At 44.7% G+C, this 22,494-nt stretch overlaps 1 protein-coding gene across 5 annotated transcripts in view; it reads right to left on the minus strand.

Moving 5' to 3' along the window:
- nudt12 (nudix (nucleoside diphosphate linked moiety X)-type motif 12) overlaps positions 1-22,494 on the minus strand; it is a 62,957-nt gene that overhangs the window by 29,148 nt on the left and 11,315 nt on the right. For 4 of the 5 annotated variants that reach the window (XM_072516388.1, XM_072516389.1, XM_072516387.1 and 1 more), the window contains 2 exons: positions 7,284-7,451; positions 3,734-3,847 (listed from right to left, as the gene is read on the minus strand). In XM_072516388.1, coding sequence (XP_072372489.1) covers positions 3,734-3,847; positions 7,284-7,451 — 282 coding nt within the window. The remainder of the gene's footprint in view (positions 1-3,733; positions 3,848-7,283; positions 7,452-22,494) is intronic. The other variant, XM_072516393.1, reaches the window with a different exon arrangement.

Consider the following 22,494-nt stretch of genomic DNA (forward strand, 5'->3'; position numbering starts at 1 on the left):
AAAAGAAAGACTAGACTTTAGATAAAAATGAAGCCTTATACTCCATCAGTCACCAAACTCTCACTATAGCATTCAAATGCACCAAATTCAGCACTCAGTGCAAACATGATTGACAAAATGTAACTACATCTTTATGTAGTCCAGGCCAATAAAAATGTTTTTGTATTTTAGCTTGAGTTTTCCTTTTTCCCAAATGACCTCCCACTGGTACCTCATGTGCAACTCGCAACACCTCCTTTCTATACCCTACCGGCAATACTACGTGATAAACTTCTTTTCATCCGCCTGCATATGTAAAGGTCTCCATTTCCTCATCAAGACATCACTTTTACGGTAATAACACTCTGTATACACTCAGATTCCTCTTCCGTGTATGCTTTCTGATACATCATTTTATTTCTATATCTTTCTGTTGTAACTCCGGCAATTTTCCTGGACTAAAAATATCCGCCTCATCCTCCACCTGTTCTTGTTCTTTTTCAACCATCTGATCAAAAATCATTTCTGATAATTGCACTTGAACTTCATCTTCACTCGTTGATTTCTCCTCTTGTCTTAACCTGTGACTTTGCGACCTTGTTACTACACAATCCTGAAAAATCCCAGGATATTCGTCCTTCAACACTTCAGTTGACTGATTTTCCACTGGCTTATCAACCGCAGTAGGCATCACTCCCACCTGCGATCCAGCTATATCATTACTCAAGATAAACTGTATTCCTGGACAAGATAGTTTCTCTATTACTCCTACTACCACTTCACCACTCTTCACTGGACTTTCCAACCTTACCTTACATAATTGAACACTACTTCTCTCACCCTGAATTCCACATATTACCACCTTTTCTGGCAACATTCTTCCCAAATTACATAACTCCTCATCTCTTATCATTAAAGATTGACCAGCTCCTAGATCTCTTAAAATTGTGACTTATTTACCTACTCCTCCTGATACACATGAGTAAACTTTACTCACACAAGTAAATTCTTTAAAGAGATCTGCACCTTCTTATCAATCACCTCTTGATCAGGCTGTACAATCTTTTGCACCTCCTTCGTTTCACTTGGGCTTTCCTTTACCACTTTAACAAATCCCACTGTCTTATCCTGTTTTAACACATCAGCTTTCCCAGTGCTTTTCTTCAACTACCAACACTGTGACTTTACATGGCCTAGTTCATTACAGTGAAAACATTTGAAACTTTTCATTTCTTTTCCACTCTGCTGGATTTCTTTTTTAATCTGAGGTACACTGTCCTTATTATCTCCCATCAGATCACCTTTACCTTTACCACTTGAGTTTTTCTCATGTCCCCCAGTTTCTATCTCTCACAGGCTGAAACTGATGTCAGAAACCAAACTTTGATTTATGAACTAATTCATAATCATCTGCCATTTCTGCTGCTAACCTCGCAGTTTTAACCCTCTGCTCTTCCACAAGTTCTCACTACATCAGGAATTGAATTTTTAAACTCCTCCAAAAGTATAATTTCTCTGAGAGCTTCATACATTTGATCTATTTTCAAAGCCCTTATCCACCTATCAAAGTTACTCTGTTTGAGCCTTTCAAACTCCAAGTATGCTTGACCAAATTCTTTCCTTAAATTTCAAAACTTTTATCTGTAGGCTTCAGGCACTAGTTCATATGCATCTAAGATGGATTTGTTCACCTCCTCATACGTCCCAGATACTTCCTCTGGTAGTGATGCAAACACTTCACTAACCCTACCTACCAGCTTTGTTTGAATCAGTAATACCCACATGTCCTGTGGCCATTTCATTTGTTTAGCCACCTTCTCAAATGAAATGAAAAAGGCTTCCACCTCCTTCTCGGCAAACCTTGGCAATGCTTGGACATATTTAAATAGATTCCCCCCAAGCCTTCGGCTTTGATGCTCTTTCTCACTACCTCATCACTATCTTCCAACTGTACATTTCCCTTTACATCTGCCAATTTTAACTGACTGTAATGATTCATGGCCATTTTCTGAAGTTCAAACTCTCTTTCCTTATCATTTTCCCTGATCTGTATCTCCCTTTCTCTTTCTTTTTGTTCTGTTAGGGCTATTCTTTATTTTCTCCTTTCTTCTCTCTCCTTTTCTTTCTCCTCTCTCTCTCTTTCTCTTTCCGCTCTATCTCTTTCTCTTTCTTTTTCCGCTCTCTCTCTCTCTTTCTTTTTCCTCACTTTCGTATTCAAGCTGCTTTAATTCTTTCTCATGTTACATTTGTTTAAGTTGTAATTGAATTTTTGCCATTTCCAATGAGTCAAACTGTATCTCAGGCAACTTTAAGTGCTTAGCCACCGCCATAATTACTTCACCTTTTCGCATTTTGTCAGGTAATGTTAACTGCAATGTTTTTGCCAAATCTAAAAGTCTGCTTTTAGTCTCTGTCCATAAGGTACTGCGTGTGACCGTCTCCACCCCCAAAAACCTCAGAGCCTGAAAGAGCCATTGTCCACAACACACTCCCCACTTAAACTAGAATACCACACCTGAAAAGCAACCACAATATGCTCACCCCTCATTGTCTTTGAAGTTCACTAAGCCAATCCAATAGATAGACTTTTATCCCCCTCGAGCCCCCAATTTGTTTTGGGCCAGGGATTAGAGAACCCCAGAGTGTAGCATGGAGTTCACCTGACCCACAACTTTTAATAGATTGTGGTATGGGGAGCACACTGCCCACTCTACAGGTGTGGTACAGCAGAAATGGAAAAGTATTTTTTAAAGCAAAACAATGTTTATTATATGAACTCAAGTTAACCTTTTTAAAACATACAGTGAACATCTTATCAACCATTAATTCAAATACAACCCCCAAAGACTACAACACTAAAAGTAATCTTTTAAGCTTTCCTTTTAACATCCATACGACTTAAAACACCTTTTACCAGAAGCACATCAGTTTAAAGTCACTGCTGTTATTTGTGTGTTTATATACGCACCCATTTATAAACACCCATTTCTTAAAGGTACTCTCACATGACATGAATTCCTTATCATACATTTTAGTGTCCATCTTATATATTTACTGCCCCTAGTTTTGGTATCCTCCATGAGTGGAATCATTTTCTCCAGGTTTACTCTATCACCTTGATCAGGTAACCCTTCAGCCTTAACTACCCTAGTGAATGCAGCCCCAGCCTGTTCAAACTTTACAGATAAATATAACCTCCCACTTCTGATACCATCCTTGTAAATCTATTTTTTGTGTTTTCTCCAGTGCCTCTACACCCTTTTGATATTATGGAATCCAAAATTGTGCACAATCCTACAAATGTGGCTCAACCAAGGTTTTAAACAAGTTTAATGTAACTGCTCTGTTTTTCATTTTCTTCTCTGTAGAAATTAACCTCAGTGCTTGGTTTGCATTTTTAACGCACTTATTAACTTGTATGTGGCTACTGTTTGCGATTTGCATATATTTTCTGACTGGCATTATTTTAATAGCTATTTAAAATAAATAATTACTACCAATGCCACAGTAAGATTGGAAAACCGTGACATTGATGATGTGTCTCGGCTAAGTTAAGGGACATATTTTCTACTAGTTTCTTCCATCTGGCTATTTCGGAGAATCTGTCACAAGGTAGCAGAGCTGCACCATTATAAGGCCAAGCAGTCAAATGCACCACTTTTTTCAAGCCTGTTAAACTACATTGTTTTCATAAAGACATCTCAAAATAAAACAGCAAAATTGATTTTTCATATGACACAAAGCCTTCTCTCACCTGGTTCAATAAATCCTGCCAGACAGGAAAACATTCCTGGAGGATAACTCTTCTGTCTTCCCAGAAGGCAACTGTTGCCATCAGGATGAATGACCAGCATTAGTACAACTGGATCTGTAGAACATAAAAATATCATAATAGCTTTATAAAATATATGCATGCCTTAACGGGATAAATGATTGAAAAATATGCCTGTTCAAAACATATACATCCAGGTTGATACACCAGAATGCTCTGCACAGTCAGTTGTACAATCCATCCTTTGTTCCATAAATGGAAGTGACTGAAAATATGACAGAAGGAATTAAGTGAAACTTCAGATGGATGAACCTCACAAAGCTTGGCACTTTGGTAGTGCTCTTGCCTCGGTGTGAGAAGATAGGGATTCAGGCTGTACCCCAATATTTGGGATAAAGTGGTTATGTCCTACAGATGAGATAAATGGAGGAGCCATCAGCCTCAAGCTGTTCACGTAGCTGCTAGAATTTGTTGATCCAGTATCTGAGGAAACCAGGGAGTTCTCCCAGAGGTAAATTCAGAAATGCTATATTTCCAGCATTGACCCCCCACTCGAACATCGTGGCTCAGAGACCAGTCTGTAACATGGTAGCCTGTTTTTCTCTGACCCACTTTCTCCTCAACCATGTTGGAATATTGAATTCACCTTTGAACTTTCACAACATTCCTCTCTCAAATGCCACCCATCTCATTGTTATTTTTGGGATTTTGCTGGTGCAACATATTTGTATTGTTTGCTCAAAGAATAGTTATTTCACTTGTTAGTGTGAGAACTAATAGATGTGAAGACGTGCTACATCTATTCATTTTCCTTGATTAGCACAAAACGAATCAGGCTTGAAATTGTCTCTTACAAGTATTGTATGACACACATCAAACAATAGGGCAAAAGAGAGACCACAGGCAGAACTTAATGCCCTCTTTGGGCAACAGGGAAAGCATTTAATCAGGTGAGTAAAGTGGGAACTTGTTGCCTTCCCACCTCTGCCCCGATTAAGTCTGGGGTTTGGGAAGCCTCATGGACGGTTTTCCTGCCCTACCACCAATTGAGGTATTTACGTGAGCAATTGATGCCCACTTAACACCTCATCCCACTGCTGCTATTAGGGGTTGGTCCTTTTTATCCGGCACTCATGCCTGATCGAGGAATCTTGCAGCAGGAAGAGGTGGGGGATGGGGAGGGGGGCTCCAAGAGCCACTCCTTTGCCTTCTTTCTTACCCGTCTCCCCGTCCTCCCCCATGATGCCCCCTCATTTGGGCCTTGGTCCCTTGACAATCCTGGGTGGTCCTGTGGTAGGTGGGTGCATTCCCAGCAGCAGCCAATGCCTCTCGGTGGCACTGCCAAACAAGGCACATCTATTGGCCACTGATTGATTTGCAGATGTCAGGGGCAAGATTTCGACCCCAGGGAAAACCTGGGACTGCCCCATTAACTGCCTGATAGGCACTTAATTCAGAGGGCCTTCCTGAAAGTAGTTTATCCTGGCAGGCGAGACCTCTGCTGCTATGTTAAATTTAACACCTCTAGCTTATACAGGTGTGTACATCTAAAATTGGGTGTGCAGAATTGTATGAAATATTCGACCTACAGCATAACCCAATATCTAGAGAAAATTCTAACTCATATAAAGCCAGGAATTCCAACAGCTTTTTCTTGTAAATGGCCTTTTCTACCTACACTACACCTTTAAAAATCTTTTTAGCATCACTCACTCTATGTGTAGGTTTTACTAAGGCTCTGACCATATAAAGTTACAGCACTCTTTCACTGTTCTTTTATCCTTAATAGGCTTCACAGTTCTCTACATTAAACTTTATTTGCTTATTTGTCTACTCCATGAACCCAACTATATCCTCCTGCAATCTCAGTACTTGAGTAGATCCACCAGATTGGAATGTAGTGAAGGAAGATTCATATCCTGCCTCTATGATACCTAATTTTTAAATGTTCAATAATGGCAGATATATCACCTGCAACTCAGCACACCTTAACAAACCGCAGCCAGCAGCCCACAATTTCCAGCCATACATTTCAATGGACAAAAGTTCATGGACAGTGCATTTGTGATTTTGCAAAATCTATTTCTGATGGGAGAGGAATGTGCAGAGGTAAGCTGGACCCATTACAACGTAACGTGAGGAGGCATTGGCATAGTAGTATTGACTAATAAACCAGAAAACCAGGGTAATGCTCTTGGGACCCGGGTTTGAATCCTGCCACTGCAGATGATGACATTTGAATTCAATAAAAAATTATGGAATTAGAAGTCTAATGAAACCATGAAACCATTGCCGTAAAAAACAATCTCGTTCACTAATGTCCTTTAGGGAAGGAAATCTGCCATCCTTACCTGGTCTGACCTACATGTGACTCCAGACCCACAGCAATGTGGTTGACTTTTAACTGCCCCCTCAAGGGCAATTAGGGATGGACAATAAATGCTGGCACAGCCTGCGACACCCACATCCAATGAATTTAAAAAAGCATCCTGCAGGGGAGCTAGTTACACATTTAGTAAGAGAGGTAAAATTGTATGATCGTGTTTATTTAAAAAAAAAGTAATTTGGTTAATTTCTAGTTACTTTTAAACAAGAAAGTCTTTGGCACAAAGATGTATTGAATAAAATAATATATGTGTACCATTCAAATCGTAACCCAATCTACCTTTGCTATACATGAATTTAATTTCATTCACGAAGAACAGAATCCTGCATGCATGTAAAGCCTGCAGTATACCAAAAATATTGTGCTGACTTTGCATTTGTAGTATTGGAAATACAGCATCAAAATGTGTAGTGTCAAGCCATTGAATCATGTTCCAGTTCTGCTGTGTAATGACTTCCTAACCTAATTCATGAAGGAGTAACTGTGTCGGTAGCAATGTATCAACTGGATCCCACAGAATTCCCACGATCTACCACATCCACAACATTGTGATAACTTCTTGGACAAACAGGCATAGCATGTACATAATACACAGATTGCTCCACTTCCTCTAAGATTTTGAGCACTTCTGCCAAATTGAAGACATAATGAAACTATTATCTTCTACACTACACTCTGTTTATTCATGATCAGCATGAATGTGTATAAAAACTAACATTAATATTTAATTTGGTTACAATGAAATCACTTTACTTGCTCCCCTGTCAAATCCTGATATTTCTTGGCTGAGCAATAGTTTTGGCTGTTCTGCTCAAAGGCTTTTAACACTGCTGCACTGATCCAGGTGTAAGAAATGGATCAATGAACCCACATGACTTTAATTTGACTCTCCTACAGCATTGCTGAGATTGGGAACTTTGTTAAGTGAGAATAAGAGTGCAAAACCTTTAACCCCCTGTTCTGCGCTGACTAGCACTCATTGTCCAATGTACTAAGTTACTGTGCTACCCTGGAAATTATCAATTTCATTGTTTGTTAAAGTGCAAAATTAAATTTACAAACTGACAGTAAACTAAACCAAAATTGCACAATCTCTGAGCAAACCAAATATAAAAAGAAAACTTGCTTTGCACAAATTTCTCATACCTACACGTGGATAGCAAGTATTATGAATACCCTGGAGACTCAGACAGTTTTCGTTCAAGCATGTCCTCTTATAACCACCATCTAGAACTTTTGTACAACTTCCACAGGTAGGACAGAACATGTACCTACTGTGCCAGGCAAGGACAGACCTGGCCTGCGCCACCACACCTGAAAAAAATACATACAACCTGCATCAAGAAGAAATATAGACACAAAATTTGCAAAATATTACAGGTGAAATCTGAAGTAAACACATCAAATATTAGAACCACTCATCAGCTCAGGTAGCACGTGCAGAAAGAGCAGCAGAGGGTTAATTATTAAGGTCAAACGTCTCTCTTCAGAACTCAGAGATGGTACAGGTGAATAGCTAACAAGTGGGTACATAGCTGGGGAAAAGGCATGAAAAAAAGTGTCCCTGATTCGGTGGAGGTCAGATAATGAACTGACAGAGGTGATGATGGTGGTCTTTAAGCATTATCCTGTTGGTCTTTTCCTTTCTGCCAGATTTCCAATGCTTTCTTTCCCTTCTGCTATTCTGCTGTACTATCCACACATCCTCTGGATACATTTTTTCCCCTTTAATTTCTCATCTTGTCAGAATGGCAGCTTAGAGGCAGTGCTTTCGACTCTTTGAGTCAGACGTTTGTTGGTTGCAGTCCCATTTTAAGACTTCAGCACAGAAATCAAGGCCAACACTCTGCTGCGATACTGAGGATTACTGTATAGGTGGAGGCACTGTTGTTTGAATTAAATCTTCTGCTCTTCCAGGTGAGTACAAAAGATTCCATGGCACTATATCAGAGAAGGCCAGGGGAATTATCCCTGGTGTCATGGCCATAATCCATCCCTCAATTAACATCACTAGAAACGGATTATCTGGTCATTTTTGCATTGCTGTTTGTGGGAGCTTGCTGTGCGCAAATTGGCTGTCATGTTTTGCAACAACTACACTTCAGAGTATTAATTAGCGGCAAAACATTTTGGGATGTCTTGCAATAGTAAAAGGTGCTATATAAATGCAAGACGTCTTTCACTATTGCCTCTACTTGCCTTGCACCGACACAACTTCTCTCATCTTATCCTGTCCTGTCCTTCACTCAACTACAGACCGTTACTGCCTTTTTCTTGGCTATGTACCAGTTTAAAAACTTATAATTGTTAGTGTGCAACATCTTCTGGTTCGACGAAGGTTATCAACTTGAAACATTAACTCTATTGTTCACTGTCTACAGAAGGGCATGGGGTTAATGCCATCAGACTAGTAATCCAGAGGTCAAGGCTAATGCTCCGGGGTTACAGATATGAATCCCATCATGGCAGCTGGCAGAATTTAAATTCAGTTAATAAATATGGAATTTAAAAAAAATAGTCTCAGTAATGGTGACCATGAAACTATTGTCAATTGTCGTAAAAACTATTCCGTGGTTGACTCTTAAATTCCCTCTGGAATGGCCTGACAAGCCACTCAGTTGCATCAAACTGCTACAACTTCTTCAAAAAGGGATAAGCCATGGTGAACGGATCTCCAGCACTGTGTCCGTCCCTGTGGCTCAGAAGGGACGGAGGGAGAGCAGGAGAGCAATAGTTATTGGGGACTCGATAGTTAGAGGGACAGATAGACGGTTCTGTGGCAGCGAAAGAGACTCACGGATGGTATGTTGCCTCCCGGGTGCCAGGGTCCGTGACGTCCAGGACCGTGTTTTCAGAATCCTTAAAGGGGAGGGGGAGCAGTCACAAGTCGTGGTACACATTGGTACCAACGACATAGGTAAGAGAAGGGGCGGGGATTTAAAACAGGAATTTAGGGAGGTACGGTGGAAGCTGAGAGCCAGGACAAACCATGTTGTCATCTCTGGTTTGTTGCCAGTGCCACGTGCTAGTGAGGTGAGGAACAGGGAGAGAGTGCAGATAAACACGTGGCTGCAGGGATGGTGTAGGAGGGAGGGTTTCAGGTACGTGGATAATTGGAGCACATTCTGGGGAAGGTGGGACCTGAACAGACAGGACGTTTTGCACCTGAACCAGAGGGGCACCAATATCCTGGGAGGAAAATTTGCTACGGCTCTTCGGGGGGGGGGGGGGGGGGGGAGGGTTAAACTAATTTGTCAGGGGGCTGGGAAAATGAGCTGTGTTCCAGAAGCCAGTGTTGAGAGTAGTGAGGTACTGAGGAGGGTATCAAGGTCGCAGGAGTGTACTGGCAGACAGAAAGGTGGGTTGAAGTGTGTCTACTTCAATGCAAGGAGCATCCGGAATAAGGTCGGTGAACCTGGAGCGTGGATTGGTACTTGGGAGTACGATGTTGTGGCCATTACGGAGACATGGCTAGAACAGGGACAGGAATGGTTGTTGGAAGTTCTGGGGTATAGATGTTTCAGTAAGAGCAGGGAAGGTGGTAAAAGAGGTGGAGGAGTAGCATTGTTAATCAAGGATAGTTTAACGGCTGAAGAAAGGCAGTTTGAAGGGGATCAGCCTACTGAGGCAATATGGGCCAAAGTTAGAAGCAGGAAAGGAGCGGTCACATTGTTAGGAGTTTTCTATAGACCCCCAAATAGTAATAGAGATGTGGAGGAAGACATTGCAAAACAGATTATGGATAGGTGTGGAGGTCTCAGGGTAGTTGTCATGCGTGACTTTAACTTTCCAAATATTGATTGGAACCTCTATAGGTCGAACAGTTTTGATGGGGCAGTTTTTGTACAGTGTGTGCAGGAGGGTTTCCTGACACAATATGTGGATAGGCCAACAAGAGGGGGGATTGGTACTGGGTTTGGTACTGGGTAATGAACCGGGCCAAGTGTTAGATTTGTTTGTGGGCGAGCACTTTGGAGATAGTGACCACAATTCGGTGTCTTTCACTATTGCAATGGAGAGGGATAGGGCCATACGGCAGGGCAAGGTTTATAATTGGGGGAGGGGTAATTATGAAGTGATTACGCAAGAATTAGGGAGCATAAGATGGGAACAGAAACTGTCAGGGAAAGGCACAAATGAAAAGTGGAGCTTGTTCAAGGAACAAATACTGCGTGTCCTTGATAGGCATGTCCCTGTCAGGCAGGGAGGAAATGGCCGTGTGAGGGAACCATGGTTCACAAAAGAGATTTAATGTCTTGTCAAGAAGAAAAAGGAAGAGTATGTAAGGATGAGAAAACAAGGTTCAGTAGGGCTGCTTGAGGGTTACAAGGTAGCAAGGAATGAGCTGAAAAAAGGGCTTAGGAGAGCTAGGAGGGGGCATGAGAAGTCTTTGGTGGATTGGATCAAGGAAAACCCCAAGGCTTTTTACTCTTATGTGAGAAATAAAAGAATGACCACGGTGAGGGTAGGTGAAGGACGGTAGTGGGAACTTGTGCATGGAGTCAGAAGAAATAAGAGAGGTGTTGAATGAATACTTTTCTTCAGTGTTCACAAAGGGGATGAGAGTGTGATTCAGGCGGGTAAGCTGGAGGAAGTAGATGTTCTGAGGAAGGATGTATTAGCAATTTTGAAAAACCTGAGGTTCGACAAGTCCCCTGGGCCAGATGGGATATACCCAAGGATTCTTTGGGAGGCAAGGGATGAGATTGCAGAGCCTTTGGCTTTGATCTTTGGGTCCTCGCTGTCAACGGGGATAGTGCCAGAGGACTGGAGACTGTCGAATGTTGTTCCTCTGTTCAAGAAAGGGAATAGGAATGACCCTGGTAATTATAGGCCAGTTAGTCTTTCTTCGGTGGTCGGGAAGATAATTGAAAAGGTCCTGAAGGATAGGATTTATGACCATTTGGAAAGATGCAGCTTAATCCAGGATAGTCAACACGGATTCGTGAACATAAGAACTAGGAACAGGAGTAGGCCATCTGGCCCCTCGAGCCTGCTCCGCCATTTAATGAGATCATGGCTGATCTTTGTGGACTCAGCTCCACTCTCCGGCCCGTACACCATATCCCCGAATCCCTTTATTCTTTAGAAAGGTATCTATCTTTTTCTTAAAAATGTTTCAATAAGGAGCCTCAACTGCTTCACTGGGCAAGGAATTCCAGAGATTCACAACCCTTTGGGTGAAGAAGTTCCTCCTACACTCCATCCTAAATCTACTTCCCCTTATTTTGAGGCTATGCCCCCTAGTTCTGCTTTCCCCGACCAGTGGAAACAACCTGTCCGCATCTATCCTATCTATTCCCTTCATAATTTTATATGTTTCAATAAGATCCCCCCGCATCCTTCTAAACTCCAATGAGTACAGTCCCAGTCTACTCAACCTCTCGTCACAATCTAATCCCCTCAACTCTGGGATCAACCTAGTGAATCTCCTCTGCACTCCCTCCAGTGCCAATATGTCCTTTCTCAGGTAAGGAGACCAAAACTGAACACAATACTCCAGATGCGGCCTCACCAACACCCTATACAATTGCAGCATAACCTCCCTAGTCTTGAACTCCCTCCCTCTAGCAATGAAAGACAAAACTCGATTAGCCTTCTTAATCACCTGTTGCACCTGCACACCAACTTTTTGCGACTCGTGCACCAGCACACCCAGGTCCCTCTGCACAGCAGCATGTTTTAACATCTTACCGTTTAAATAATAATCCATTCTGCTGTTATTCCTCCCAAAATGGATAGCCTCACACTTGGCAACATTGAATTCCATCTGCCAGACCCTAGCCCATTCACCTAACCTATCCAAATCCTTCTGCAGACTTCCGGTATCCTCTGCACTTTTTGCTTTACCACTCATCTTAGTGTCGTCTGCAAACTTTGACACATTGCACTTGGTCCCCAACTCCAAATCGTCTATATAAATGTGAACAACTGCGGGCCCAACACTGATCCTTGAGGGACCCCACTAGTTACAGGTTGCCAACCAGAGAAACACCCATTTATCCCTACTCTCTGCTTTCTGTTAACCAATCCTCTACCCATGCTACCACTTTACCCTCAATGCCATGCGTCTTTAGTTTATGCAGCAACCTTTTGTGTGGCACCTTGTCAAAACCTTTCTGGAAATCCAGATATACCACATCCATTGGCTCCCTGTTATCTACTGCACTGGTAACGTCCTCAAAAAATTCTACCAAATTAGTCAGACACGACCTACCCTTTGTTGTGTCTGCCCAATGGGACAATTTCCCTCCAGGTGCCCCGCTATTTCCTCCTTAATGATAGATTCCAGCATTTTCCCTACAACCGAAGTTAAGCTTACCGGCCTATAATTACCCACTTTCTGCCGACCTCCTTTTTTAAACAGTGGTGTCACGTTTGCTACTTTCCAATCCTCTGGGACCACCCCAGAGTCTAGTGAATTTTGATAAATTATCACGAGTGCGTTTACAATTTCCCTAGCCATCTCTTTTAACACTCTGGGATGCATCCCATCAGGGCCAGGAGACTTGTCTACCTTTAGCCCCATTAGCTTGCCCAATACTGCCTCCTTAGTGATTACAATCATCGCAAGGTCCTCACCTATCATATCTTTATTTCCATCAGTCACTGGCATGTTATTTGTGTCCTCCACTGTGAAGACTGACCCAAAAAACCTGTTCAGCGCCTCAGCCATTTCCCCGTCTCCTATTATTAAATCTCCCTTTTCATCTTGGACCAATATTTACCTTAGCCACTCTTTTTTGTCTTATATATTTGTAGAAGCTTTTACTATCTGCTTTTATGTTCTGAGCCAGTTTACTTTCATAGTCTACCTTACTCTTCTTTATGGCTTTTTTAGTAGCTTTTTGTTGTCCCCTAAAGACTTCCCAGTCCTCTAGTCTCTGAGGACTCTGAGTTCCATGAAGTCTCATGGCATCAGGTCAAACATGAGCAAGGAATCCCCCATCTAGAACACTCTCCCCCCCCCCCCCCCCCCTCCCCACCCCCTCATCTCAGCTGATGAATCAGTACTCCTCCATGTTGAACACCACTTAGAGGAAGCAAAGAGGGGGCTAAGGCACAGAATGTACCGTGGGTGGGGACTTTATGTTTATCATCTAGAGCGGCTCGGTAGCACCACTGCTGACCAAGTTGGCTGAGTGCTAAAGGGCATAATTGCTACACTGGGTCTCCAGCAGGTGGAGAAGGAACCAAAAAGACGGAAAAACTTATTAGACCGCATCCTCATCAATGTATCTGTCACAGGTGCACCTGTCCATGACGGTATTGGTAGGAGTGACTACCACACAGTCCTCTTGGAGATGAAGTCCTGTCTTCATATTGAGGATGACCTGGCACTACCAGCAAGCTAAATGGGATAGATTTTGAACAGACAGAGCAATTCAAAACTGGACAACTGTTATGCGCCATGGGCCATCATCAGCAGCAGAACTATATACAACCAGAATCTGTAACCTCATCATATCCCCCACTCTATCATCACGCCAGGGGATAGAATCTCTAAAGTGCAGAAGGAGGCCATTTGGCCCATCAAATCTGCACCAACCCTCCGAAAGAACAATCCACCTGGGTCCACTCCCCCATCCACCCCACCCCGTAACCTAACCTGTACTAAGGGGCAATTTAGCATGGCCAATCCACCTAACCTGCACATCCCGCACTTTTCACTGAATCAGTAAGCACAGTGGTTAGCACAGTTGCTTCACCGCTTCATGGTCCCAGGTTCGATTCCCGGCTTGGGTCACTCTCTGTGCGGATTCTGCACGTTCTCCCCGTATGTGTGTGGGTTTCCTCCGGGTGCTTCGGTTTCCTCCCACAGTCCAAAGATGTGCAGGTTAGGTGGATTGGCCATGATAAATTGCCCGTAGTGTCCAAAAAGGTTAGGTGGGGTTACTAGATTTTGGGGATAGGGTGGAGCTGTGGGCTTAGGTAGGGTGCTCTTTCCAAGGGCCGGTGTAGAGTCAATGGGCTGAATGGCCTCCTTCTTCACTGTAAATTCTATGATTCTATGATTCAATATGAGCACAGTCCAAGGATGAGCAGTTTAGGTGGATTGACCATGCTAAATTGTCCCTGAGAGTCAAAACTGGCTCAAAGGAAGATTGCTGTGGTTGTTGGAGGTCAATCATCTCAGTCCTGGGACATCCCTGCTGCAGACGTCAGGGTAGTGTCCAAGGCCCATCTTCAGTTCCTTCATCAATAACCTTCCCTCCATCATACGATCAGATGTGGGGAGGTTCGTTGATTGCACAACGTTCAACACAATTTGTGATTCCTCAGAAACTGAAGCAATCCTTCCCCTATGCAGAAAGAACTGGACAATTTTCAGATTTTGTCTATTAAGTGACAAGTAATATTTGTAGCACATACATGCTAGGCAATGACCATCTCCAACAAGAGAGAATCCAACCATCTTCCCTTGACATTCAATGGCATTACCATTGCTAAATGGCCCACTGTCAACATTCTGGGGTAACCATTGACTACAAATTGAACTTGGTAATTGATATAAATACTGTAGCTACAAGAGCAGGGTGGCACGGTAGCACAGTGGTTAGTACTGCTGCTTCACAGCACCAGTGAGCCAGGTTGGATTCCCAGCTTGGGTCACTGTCTGTGCGGTGTCTGAACGTTCTCCCTGTGTCTGCGTGGGTTTCCTCCAGGTTCTCTGGTTTCCTCCCACAAGTCCCGAAAGACGTGCTGTTATTGAATTGGAGATTCTAAATTCTCCCCCAGTGTACCCGAACAGGTGCCGGAGAGTGGTGACGAGGGGATTTTCACAGTAACATCATTGCATTGTTAATGTAAGTCTACTTGTGACACTAATAACGATTATTAAGGTCAGGGGCTGTGAATTCTGCAGAGAGTAACTCATCTCCTGACTTCCCAAAGCCTGTCTATAATCTACAAGGCACAAGTCATGGGTGTGATTGAATGCTCTTCACTTGTTTGGATGACTCAGCTCCAACATCACTCAAGAAGCTCAACATCATCCAGGGCAAAGCAGCCTGCTTGATTAGCACCCCCTCCACCATCTTCAACATCCAATGCCTCCAGCACCGACACACAGTGGCAGCAGTGTGTACCATTTGTAAGGTGCATTGCAGCAATTCACCAAGATTTCATCGACAGCACCTTCCAACACCCTAGCTGTTCAAGTGAAGACAAGCATCCAGCAGAGGGCAGTAGAGCGGAGCTGCTGATAGGCTGTTGTGGGTGAAATTTGCATACGTCCGTGTGCTCACCCTAACTTGAAGGTGGTTTGTGGAGGAGCTGTTGTCAAGTTTACTTGTTGTCAAGTAAACCCGAAACACTTCTTCAGTGTTTCCCTCCCTACCCCCTCCTCTAACCAAAAAAAAACCAACCGCTGGAAAGATCAAGAGGAAGGCTCGAGGGCAGGTAGAAATAGAAAGAAGTTGAACCGTGACATCACAACCTGCAGGCAAGGGATTGGCTGGTGACTGGTAAGTAGTTTTTCTTTTCTTTTTCCTCAGGTGTTATCGTGCGGGGCGCAGAGGTTGCTGAGTGATAGCTTGCTGAGAAGGGGAGTGAATAACAGGTAAGCTCTTTCTTTCTTTTTTTTTAATCTAGAGGGGATGGCAGGGAAGGTAGTGCAATGTTCCTCCTGCAGAATGTTTGAGGTGAGGGACGCCGTCAGTGTCCCTGCTGATTTCATCTGTGGGAAGTGCACCCATCTCCAGCTCCTCAGAAACCACGTTAGGGAACTGGAGCTGCAGCTGGGTGAACATCGGATCATTCGGGAGGCAGAGGTGGTCATAGATAGAAGCTTCAGGGATGTAGTTACTCCGAAGAATAAAGATAGATGGGTGATGGTGAGAGGGGCTGGGAGGAAGCAGTCAGTACAGGGATCCCCTGTGGTTGTTCCCCTTAGTAACAAGTATACCGCTTTGGATATTGTTGGGGGGGGGGACTTACCAGGGGTAAGCCATGGGGTACAGGACTCTGGCACAGAGTCTGTCCTTGTTGCTCAGAAGGGAAGGGGGAGAGGAGTAGAGCATTAGTCATTGGAGACTCCATAGTTAGGGGGATAGATAGGAGATTCTGTGGGAACGAGAGAGACTCGTGGTTGGTGTATTGCCTCCCAGGTGCCAGGGTGCATGATGTATCAGATCATGTTTTGGGGATCCTTAAGGGGGAGGGGGAGCAGCCTCAAGTCGTGGTCCACATAGGTACCAACGACATAGGTAGGAAAAGGGATAGGGATGTAAGGCAGGAATTCCGGGAGCTAGGGTGGAAACTTAGATCTAGGACAAACAGAGTTATTATCTCTGGGTTGTTACCCGTGCCACGTAATAGCGAGTTGAGGAATAGGGAGAGAGAGGAGTTGAACACATGGTTACAGGGATGGTGCAGGAGGGAGTGTTTCAGATTTCTGGATAATTGGGGCTCATTCTGGGGTCGGTGGGACCTCTACAAATGGGATGGTCTACACCTGGACCAGAGGGGCACCAATATCCTGGGGGGGAAATTTGCTAATGCTCTTCGGGAGGGTTTAAACTAGTTCAGCTGGGGCTTGGGAACCTGAATTGTAGCTCCAGTATACAGGAAGTTGAGAGGAGTGAGGTTTTATCATAGAATTTACAGTGCAGAAGGGGGCCATTCAGCCCATCGAGTCTGCACCGGCTCTTGGAAAGAGCATCCTACCCAAGGTCAACACCTCCACCCTATCCCCATAACCCAGTAACCCCACCCAACACTAAGGGCAATTTTGGACACTAAGGGCAATTTATCATTGCCAATCCACCTAACCTGCACATCTTTGGACTGTGGGAGGAAACCGGAGCACCCGGAGGAAACCCACGCACACATGGGGAGGATGTGCAGACTCCGCACAGACAGTGACCCAAGCCGGAATCGAACCTGGGACCCTGGAGCTGTGAAGCAATTGTGCTATCCACAATGCTACCATGCTGCCCCAGGTCATGAGTAAAGTTTCAAAGTTGCAGGAGTGCACCGGCAGGCAGGAAGGTGGTTTAAAGTGTTTATTCTTCAATGCCAGGAGCATCCGGAATAAGGTGGGTGAACTTGCGGCATGGGTTGGTACCTGGGACTTCGATGTTGTGGCCATTTCGGAGACATGGATAGCGCAGGGACAGGAATGGTTGTTGCAGGTGCCGGGCTTTCGATATTTCAGTAAGCTCAGGGAAGGTGGTAAAAGAGGGGGAGGGGTGGTATTGTTAGTCAAGGACAGTATTACAGTGGCAGAAAGGACGTTTGATGAGGACTCGTCTACTGAGGTAGTATGGGCTGAGGTTAGAAACAGGAAAGGAGAGGTCACCCTGTTAGGGGTTTTCTATAGGCCTCCGAAAAGTTCCAGAGATGTAGAGGAAAGGATTGCAAAGATGATTCTGGATAGGAGCGAAAGCAACAGGGTAGTTGTTATGGGGGACTTTAACTTTCCAAATATTGACTGGAAACGCTATAGTACGAGTACTTTAGATGGGTCCGTTTTTGTCCAATCTGTGCAGGAGGGTTTCCTGACACAGTATGTAGATAGGCCAACGAGAGGCAAGGCCATATTGGATTTGGTACTGGGTAATGAACCAGAGCAGGTGTTAGATTTGGAGGTAGGTGAGCACTTTGGTGATAGTGACCACAATTCGATTATGTTTACTTTAGTGATGGAACGGGATAGGTATATACCGCAGGGCAAGAGTTATATCTGGGGGAAAGGCAATTATGATGCGATGAGGCATGACTTAGGATGCATCGGATGGAGAGGAAAACTGCAGGGGATGGGCACAATGGAAATGTGGAGCTTGTTCAAGGAACAGCTACTGCGTGACCTTGATAAGTATGTACCTGTCAGGCAGGGAGGAAGTGGTCGAGTGAGGGAACCGTGGTTTACTAAAGCAGTCGAAACACTTGTCAAGAGGAAGAAGGAGGCTTATGTAAAGATGAGACATGTAGGTTCAGTTAGGGCGCTCGAGAATTACAAGTTAGCTAGGAAGGACCTAAAGAGAGGAGCTAAGAAGAGCCAGGAGGGGACATGAGAAGTCTTTGGCAGGTAGGATCAAGGATAACCCTAAAGCTTTCTATAGATATGTCAGGAATAAACAAATGACTAGGGTAAGAGTAGGGCCAGTCAAGGACAGTAGTGGGAAGTTGTGCTTGGAGTCCGAGGAGATAGGAGAGGTGCTAAATGAATATTTTTCATCAGTATTCACACAGGCAAAAGACAATGTTGTCGAGGAGAATACTGAGATTCAGGCTACTAGATTAGAAGGGCTTGAGGTCCATAAGGAGAAGGTGTTAGCCATTCTGGAAAGTGTGAAAATAGATAAGTCCCCAGGGCCGGATGGGATTTATCCTAGGATTCTCTGGGAAGCTAGGGAGGAGATTGCTGAGCCTTTGGCTTTGATCTTTGCATAGAACATAGAACGATACAGCGCAGTACAGGCCCTTCGGCCCACGATGTTGCACCGACACAAAAGCCATCTAACCTACACTATGCCATTATCATCCATATGCTTATCCAATAAACTTTTAAATGCCCTCAATGTTGGCGAGTTCACTACTGTTGCAGGTAGGGCATTCCACGGCCTCACCACTCTTTGCGTAAAGAACCTACCTCTGACCTCTGTCCTATATCTATTACCCCTCAGTTTAAAGCTATGTCCCCTCGTGCTAGCCATTTCCATCCGCGGGAGAAGGCTCTCACTGTCCACCCTATCTAACCCCCTGATCATTTTGTATGCCTCTATTAAGTCTCCTCTTAACCTTCTCTCTAACGAAAACAACCTCAAGTCCATCAGCCTTTCCTCATAAGATTTTCCCTCCATACCAGGCAACATCCTGGTAAATCTCCTCTGCACCCGCTCCAAAGCTTCCACGTCCTTCCTATAATGCGGTGACCAGAACTGTAGGCAATACTCCAAATGCGGCCGTACCAGAGTTTTGTACAGCTGCAACATGACCTCATGACTCCGGAACTCAATCCCTCTACCAATAAAGGCCAACACTCCATAGGCCTTCTTCACAACCCTATCAACCTGGGTGGCAACTTTCAGGGATCTATGTACATGGACACCTAGATCCCTCTGCTCATCCACACTTCCAAAAACTTTACCATTAGCCAAATATTCCGCATTCCTGTTATTCCTTCCAAAGTGAATCACCTCACACTTCTCTACATTAAACTCCATTTGCCACCTCTCAGCCCAGCTCTGCAGCTTATCTATGTCCCTCTGTGACCTGCTACATCCTTCCGCACTGTCGACAACACCACCGACTTTAGTGTCGTCTGCAAATTTACTCACCCACCCTTCTGCGCCCTCCCCTAGGTCGTTGATAAAAATGACAAACAGCAACGGCCCCAGAACAGATCCTTGTGGTACGCCACTTGTAACTGAACTCCATTCTGAACATTTCCCATCAAGCACCACCCTCTGTCTTCTTTCAGCTTGCCAATTTCTGATCCACATCTCTAAATCACCCTCAATCCCCAGCCTCCGTATTTTCTGCAATAGCCTACCGTGGGGAACCTTATCAAACGCTTTACTGAAATCCATATACACCACATCAACTGCTCTACCCTCGTCTACCTGTTCAGTCACCTTCTCAAAGAACTCAATAAGGTTTGTGAGGCATGACCTACCCTTCACAAAGCCATGCTGACTATCCCTGATCATATTATTCCTATCTAGATGATTATAAATCTTGTCTCTTATAATCCCCTCCAAGACTTTACCCAGAACAGACGTGAGGCTCACCGGTCTATAGTTGCCGGGGTTGTCTCTACTCCCCTTTTTGAACAAAGCGACCACATTTGCTATCCTCCAGTCCTCTGGCACTATTCCTGTAGCCAATGATGACATAAAAATCAAAGCCAAAGGCCCAGCAATCTCTTTCCTGGCTTCCCAGAGAATCCTAGGATAAATCCCATCAGGCCCCGGGGACTTATCTATTTTCAGCCTGTCCAGAATTGCCAACACCTCTTCCCTACGTACCTCAATGCCATCTATTCTAATAGCCTGGGTCTCAGCATTCTCCTCCACAACATTATCTTTTTCCTGAGTGAATACTGACGAAAAATATTCATTTAGTATCTCGCCTATCTCTTCAGACTCCACACACAACTTCCCATCCCTGTCCTTGACTGGCCCTACTCTTACCCTAGTCATTCTTTTATTCCCGACATACCTATAGAAAGCTTTTGGGTTTTCCTTGATCCTTCCTGCCAAATACTTCTCATGTCCCCTCCTTGCTCGTCTTAGCTCTCTCTTTAGATCCTTCCTCGCTACCTCGTAACTATCAATTGCCCCAACTGAAACTTCACACCTCATCTTCACATAGGCCTCCTTCTTCCTCTTAACAAGAGATTCCACTTCTTTGGTAAACCACGGTTCCCTCGCTCGACGCCTTCCTCCCTGCCTGACCGGTACGTACTTATCAAGAACACGCAGTAGCTGTTCCTTGAACAGGCTCCACTTATCCAGTGTGCCCAACACTTGCAGCCTACTTCTCCAACCTATCCCCCCAAGTCATGTCTAATGGCATCATAATTGCCCTTCCCCCAGCTATAACTCTTGCCCTGTGGTGTATACTTATCCCTTTCCATCACTAACGTAAACGTCGCCGAATTGTGGTCACTGTCCCCAAAGTGCTCTCCTACCTCCAAATCCAACACCTGGCCTGGTTCATTACCCAAAACCAAATCCAAAGTGGCCTCGCCTCTTGTTGGCCTGTCAACATATTGTGTCAGGAAACCCTGCTGCACACATTGTACAAAAAACGACCCATCTAATGTACTCGAACTATATCTTTTCCAGTCAATATTTGGAAAGTTAAAGTCTCCCATACTAACTACCCTGTTACTTTCGCTGTTATCCAGAATCATCTTCGCCATCCTTTCCTCTACATCCCTAGAACTATTTGGAGGCCTATAGAAAACTCCCAACAGGGTGACCTCTCCTTTCCTGTTTTTAACCTCAGCCCATACTACCTCGGAAGAAGAGTCCCCATCTAGCATCCTCTCCGCCACCATAATACTGCTCTTGACTAGCAGCGCCACACCTCCCCCTCTTTTGCCTTCTTCTGTGAGCTTACTAAAACACCTAAACCCCGGAACCTGCAACATCCATTCCTGTCCCTGCTCTATCCATGTCTCCGAAATGGCCACAACATCGAAGTCCCAGGTACCAACCCATGCTGCCAGTTCCCCTACCTTATTTCGTATACTCCTGGCATTGAAGTAGACACACTTCAAACCACCTACCTGAACACTGGCCCCCTCCTGCGAAGTCAAATCTGTGCTCCTGACCTCTATACTCTCATTCTCCCGTACCCTGAAACTACAATCCAGGTTCCCATGCCCCTGCTGCATTAGTTTAAACCCCCCCCAAAGAGCACTAACAAATCTCCCCCCCCAGGATATTTGTGCCCCTCAGGTTCAGATGTAGACCATCCTGTCTGTAGAGGTCCCACCTTCCCCAGAAAGAGCCCCAGTTATCCAGAAATCTGAATCCCTCCCGCCTGCACCATCCCTGTAGCCACGTGTTTAATTGCTCTCTCTCACTATTCCTCATCTCATTATCACGTGGCACGGGCAACAACCCAGAGATAACAACTCTGTTTGTTCTCGTTCTGAGCTTCCATCCTAGCTCCCTGAAAGCCTGCCTGACATCCTTGTCCCCTTTCCTACCTATGTCGTTAGTGCCAATGTGGACCACTACTTGGGGCTGATCCCCCTCCCCCTTAAGGACCCGGAAAACACGATCCGAGACATCACGTACCCTTGCACCTGGGAAGCAACATACCAAACGTGAGTCTCTCTCGCTCCCACAAAATCTCCTATCTGTGCCCCTGACTATCGAGTCCCCAATTACTAATGCTCTGCTCCTCTCACCCCTTCCCTACTGAGCAACAGGGACAGACTCCATGCCAGAGGCCCGTCCCCATGGCTTACCCCTGGTAAGTCCCCCCCCCCACAAGTATCCAAAGCGGTATACTTGTTTCTCAGGGGAACGACCGCAGGGGATCCCTGCACTGACTGCTTCTTCCCAGTCCCTCTTACAGTTACCCATCTATCTCCAATCTTTGGTGTAACTAATTCCCTGAAGCTGCTATCTATGACCCCCTCTGCCTCCCGAATGATCCGAAGCTCATCCAACTCCAGCTCCAGTTCCCTAACTCGGTCTTGGAGGAGCTGGAGATGGCTGCACTTCCTGCAGGTAAAATCAGCAGGGACACTAACGGCATCCCTCACCTCAAACATCCTGCAGGAGGAACATTGCACTCCCTTCCCTGCCATCCCTCTAACTTCCAACCAAGATCTGGTTAATCAGTAAATTTTTTTAAAAAAAGAAAAAATAATAATATAATATGGCACTTA

Source organism: Scyliorhinus torazame, chromosome 9 (assembly GCF_047496885.1).
Source record: "Scyliorhinus torazame isolate Kashiwa2021f chromosome 9, sScyTor2.1, whole genome shotgun sequence".
In the NCBI taxonomy this organism is placed as follows: domain Eukaryota; kingdom Metazoa; phylum Chordata; class Chondrichthyes; order Carcharhiniformes; family Scyliorhinidae; genus Scyliorhinus; species Scyliorhinus torazame.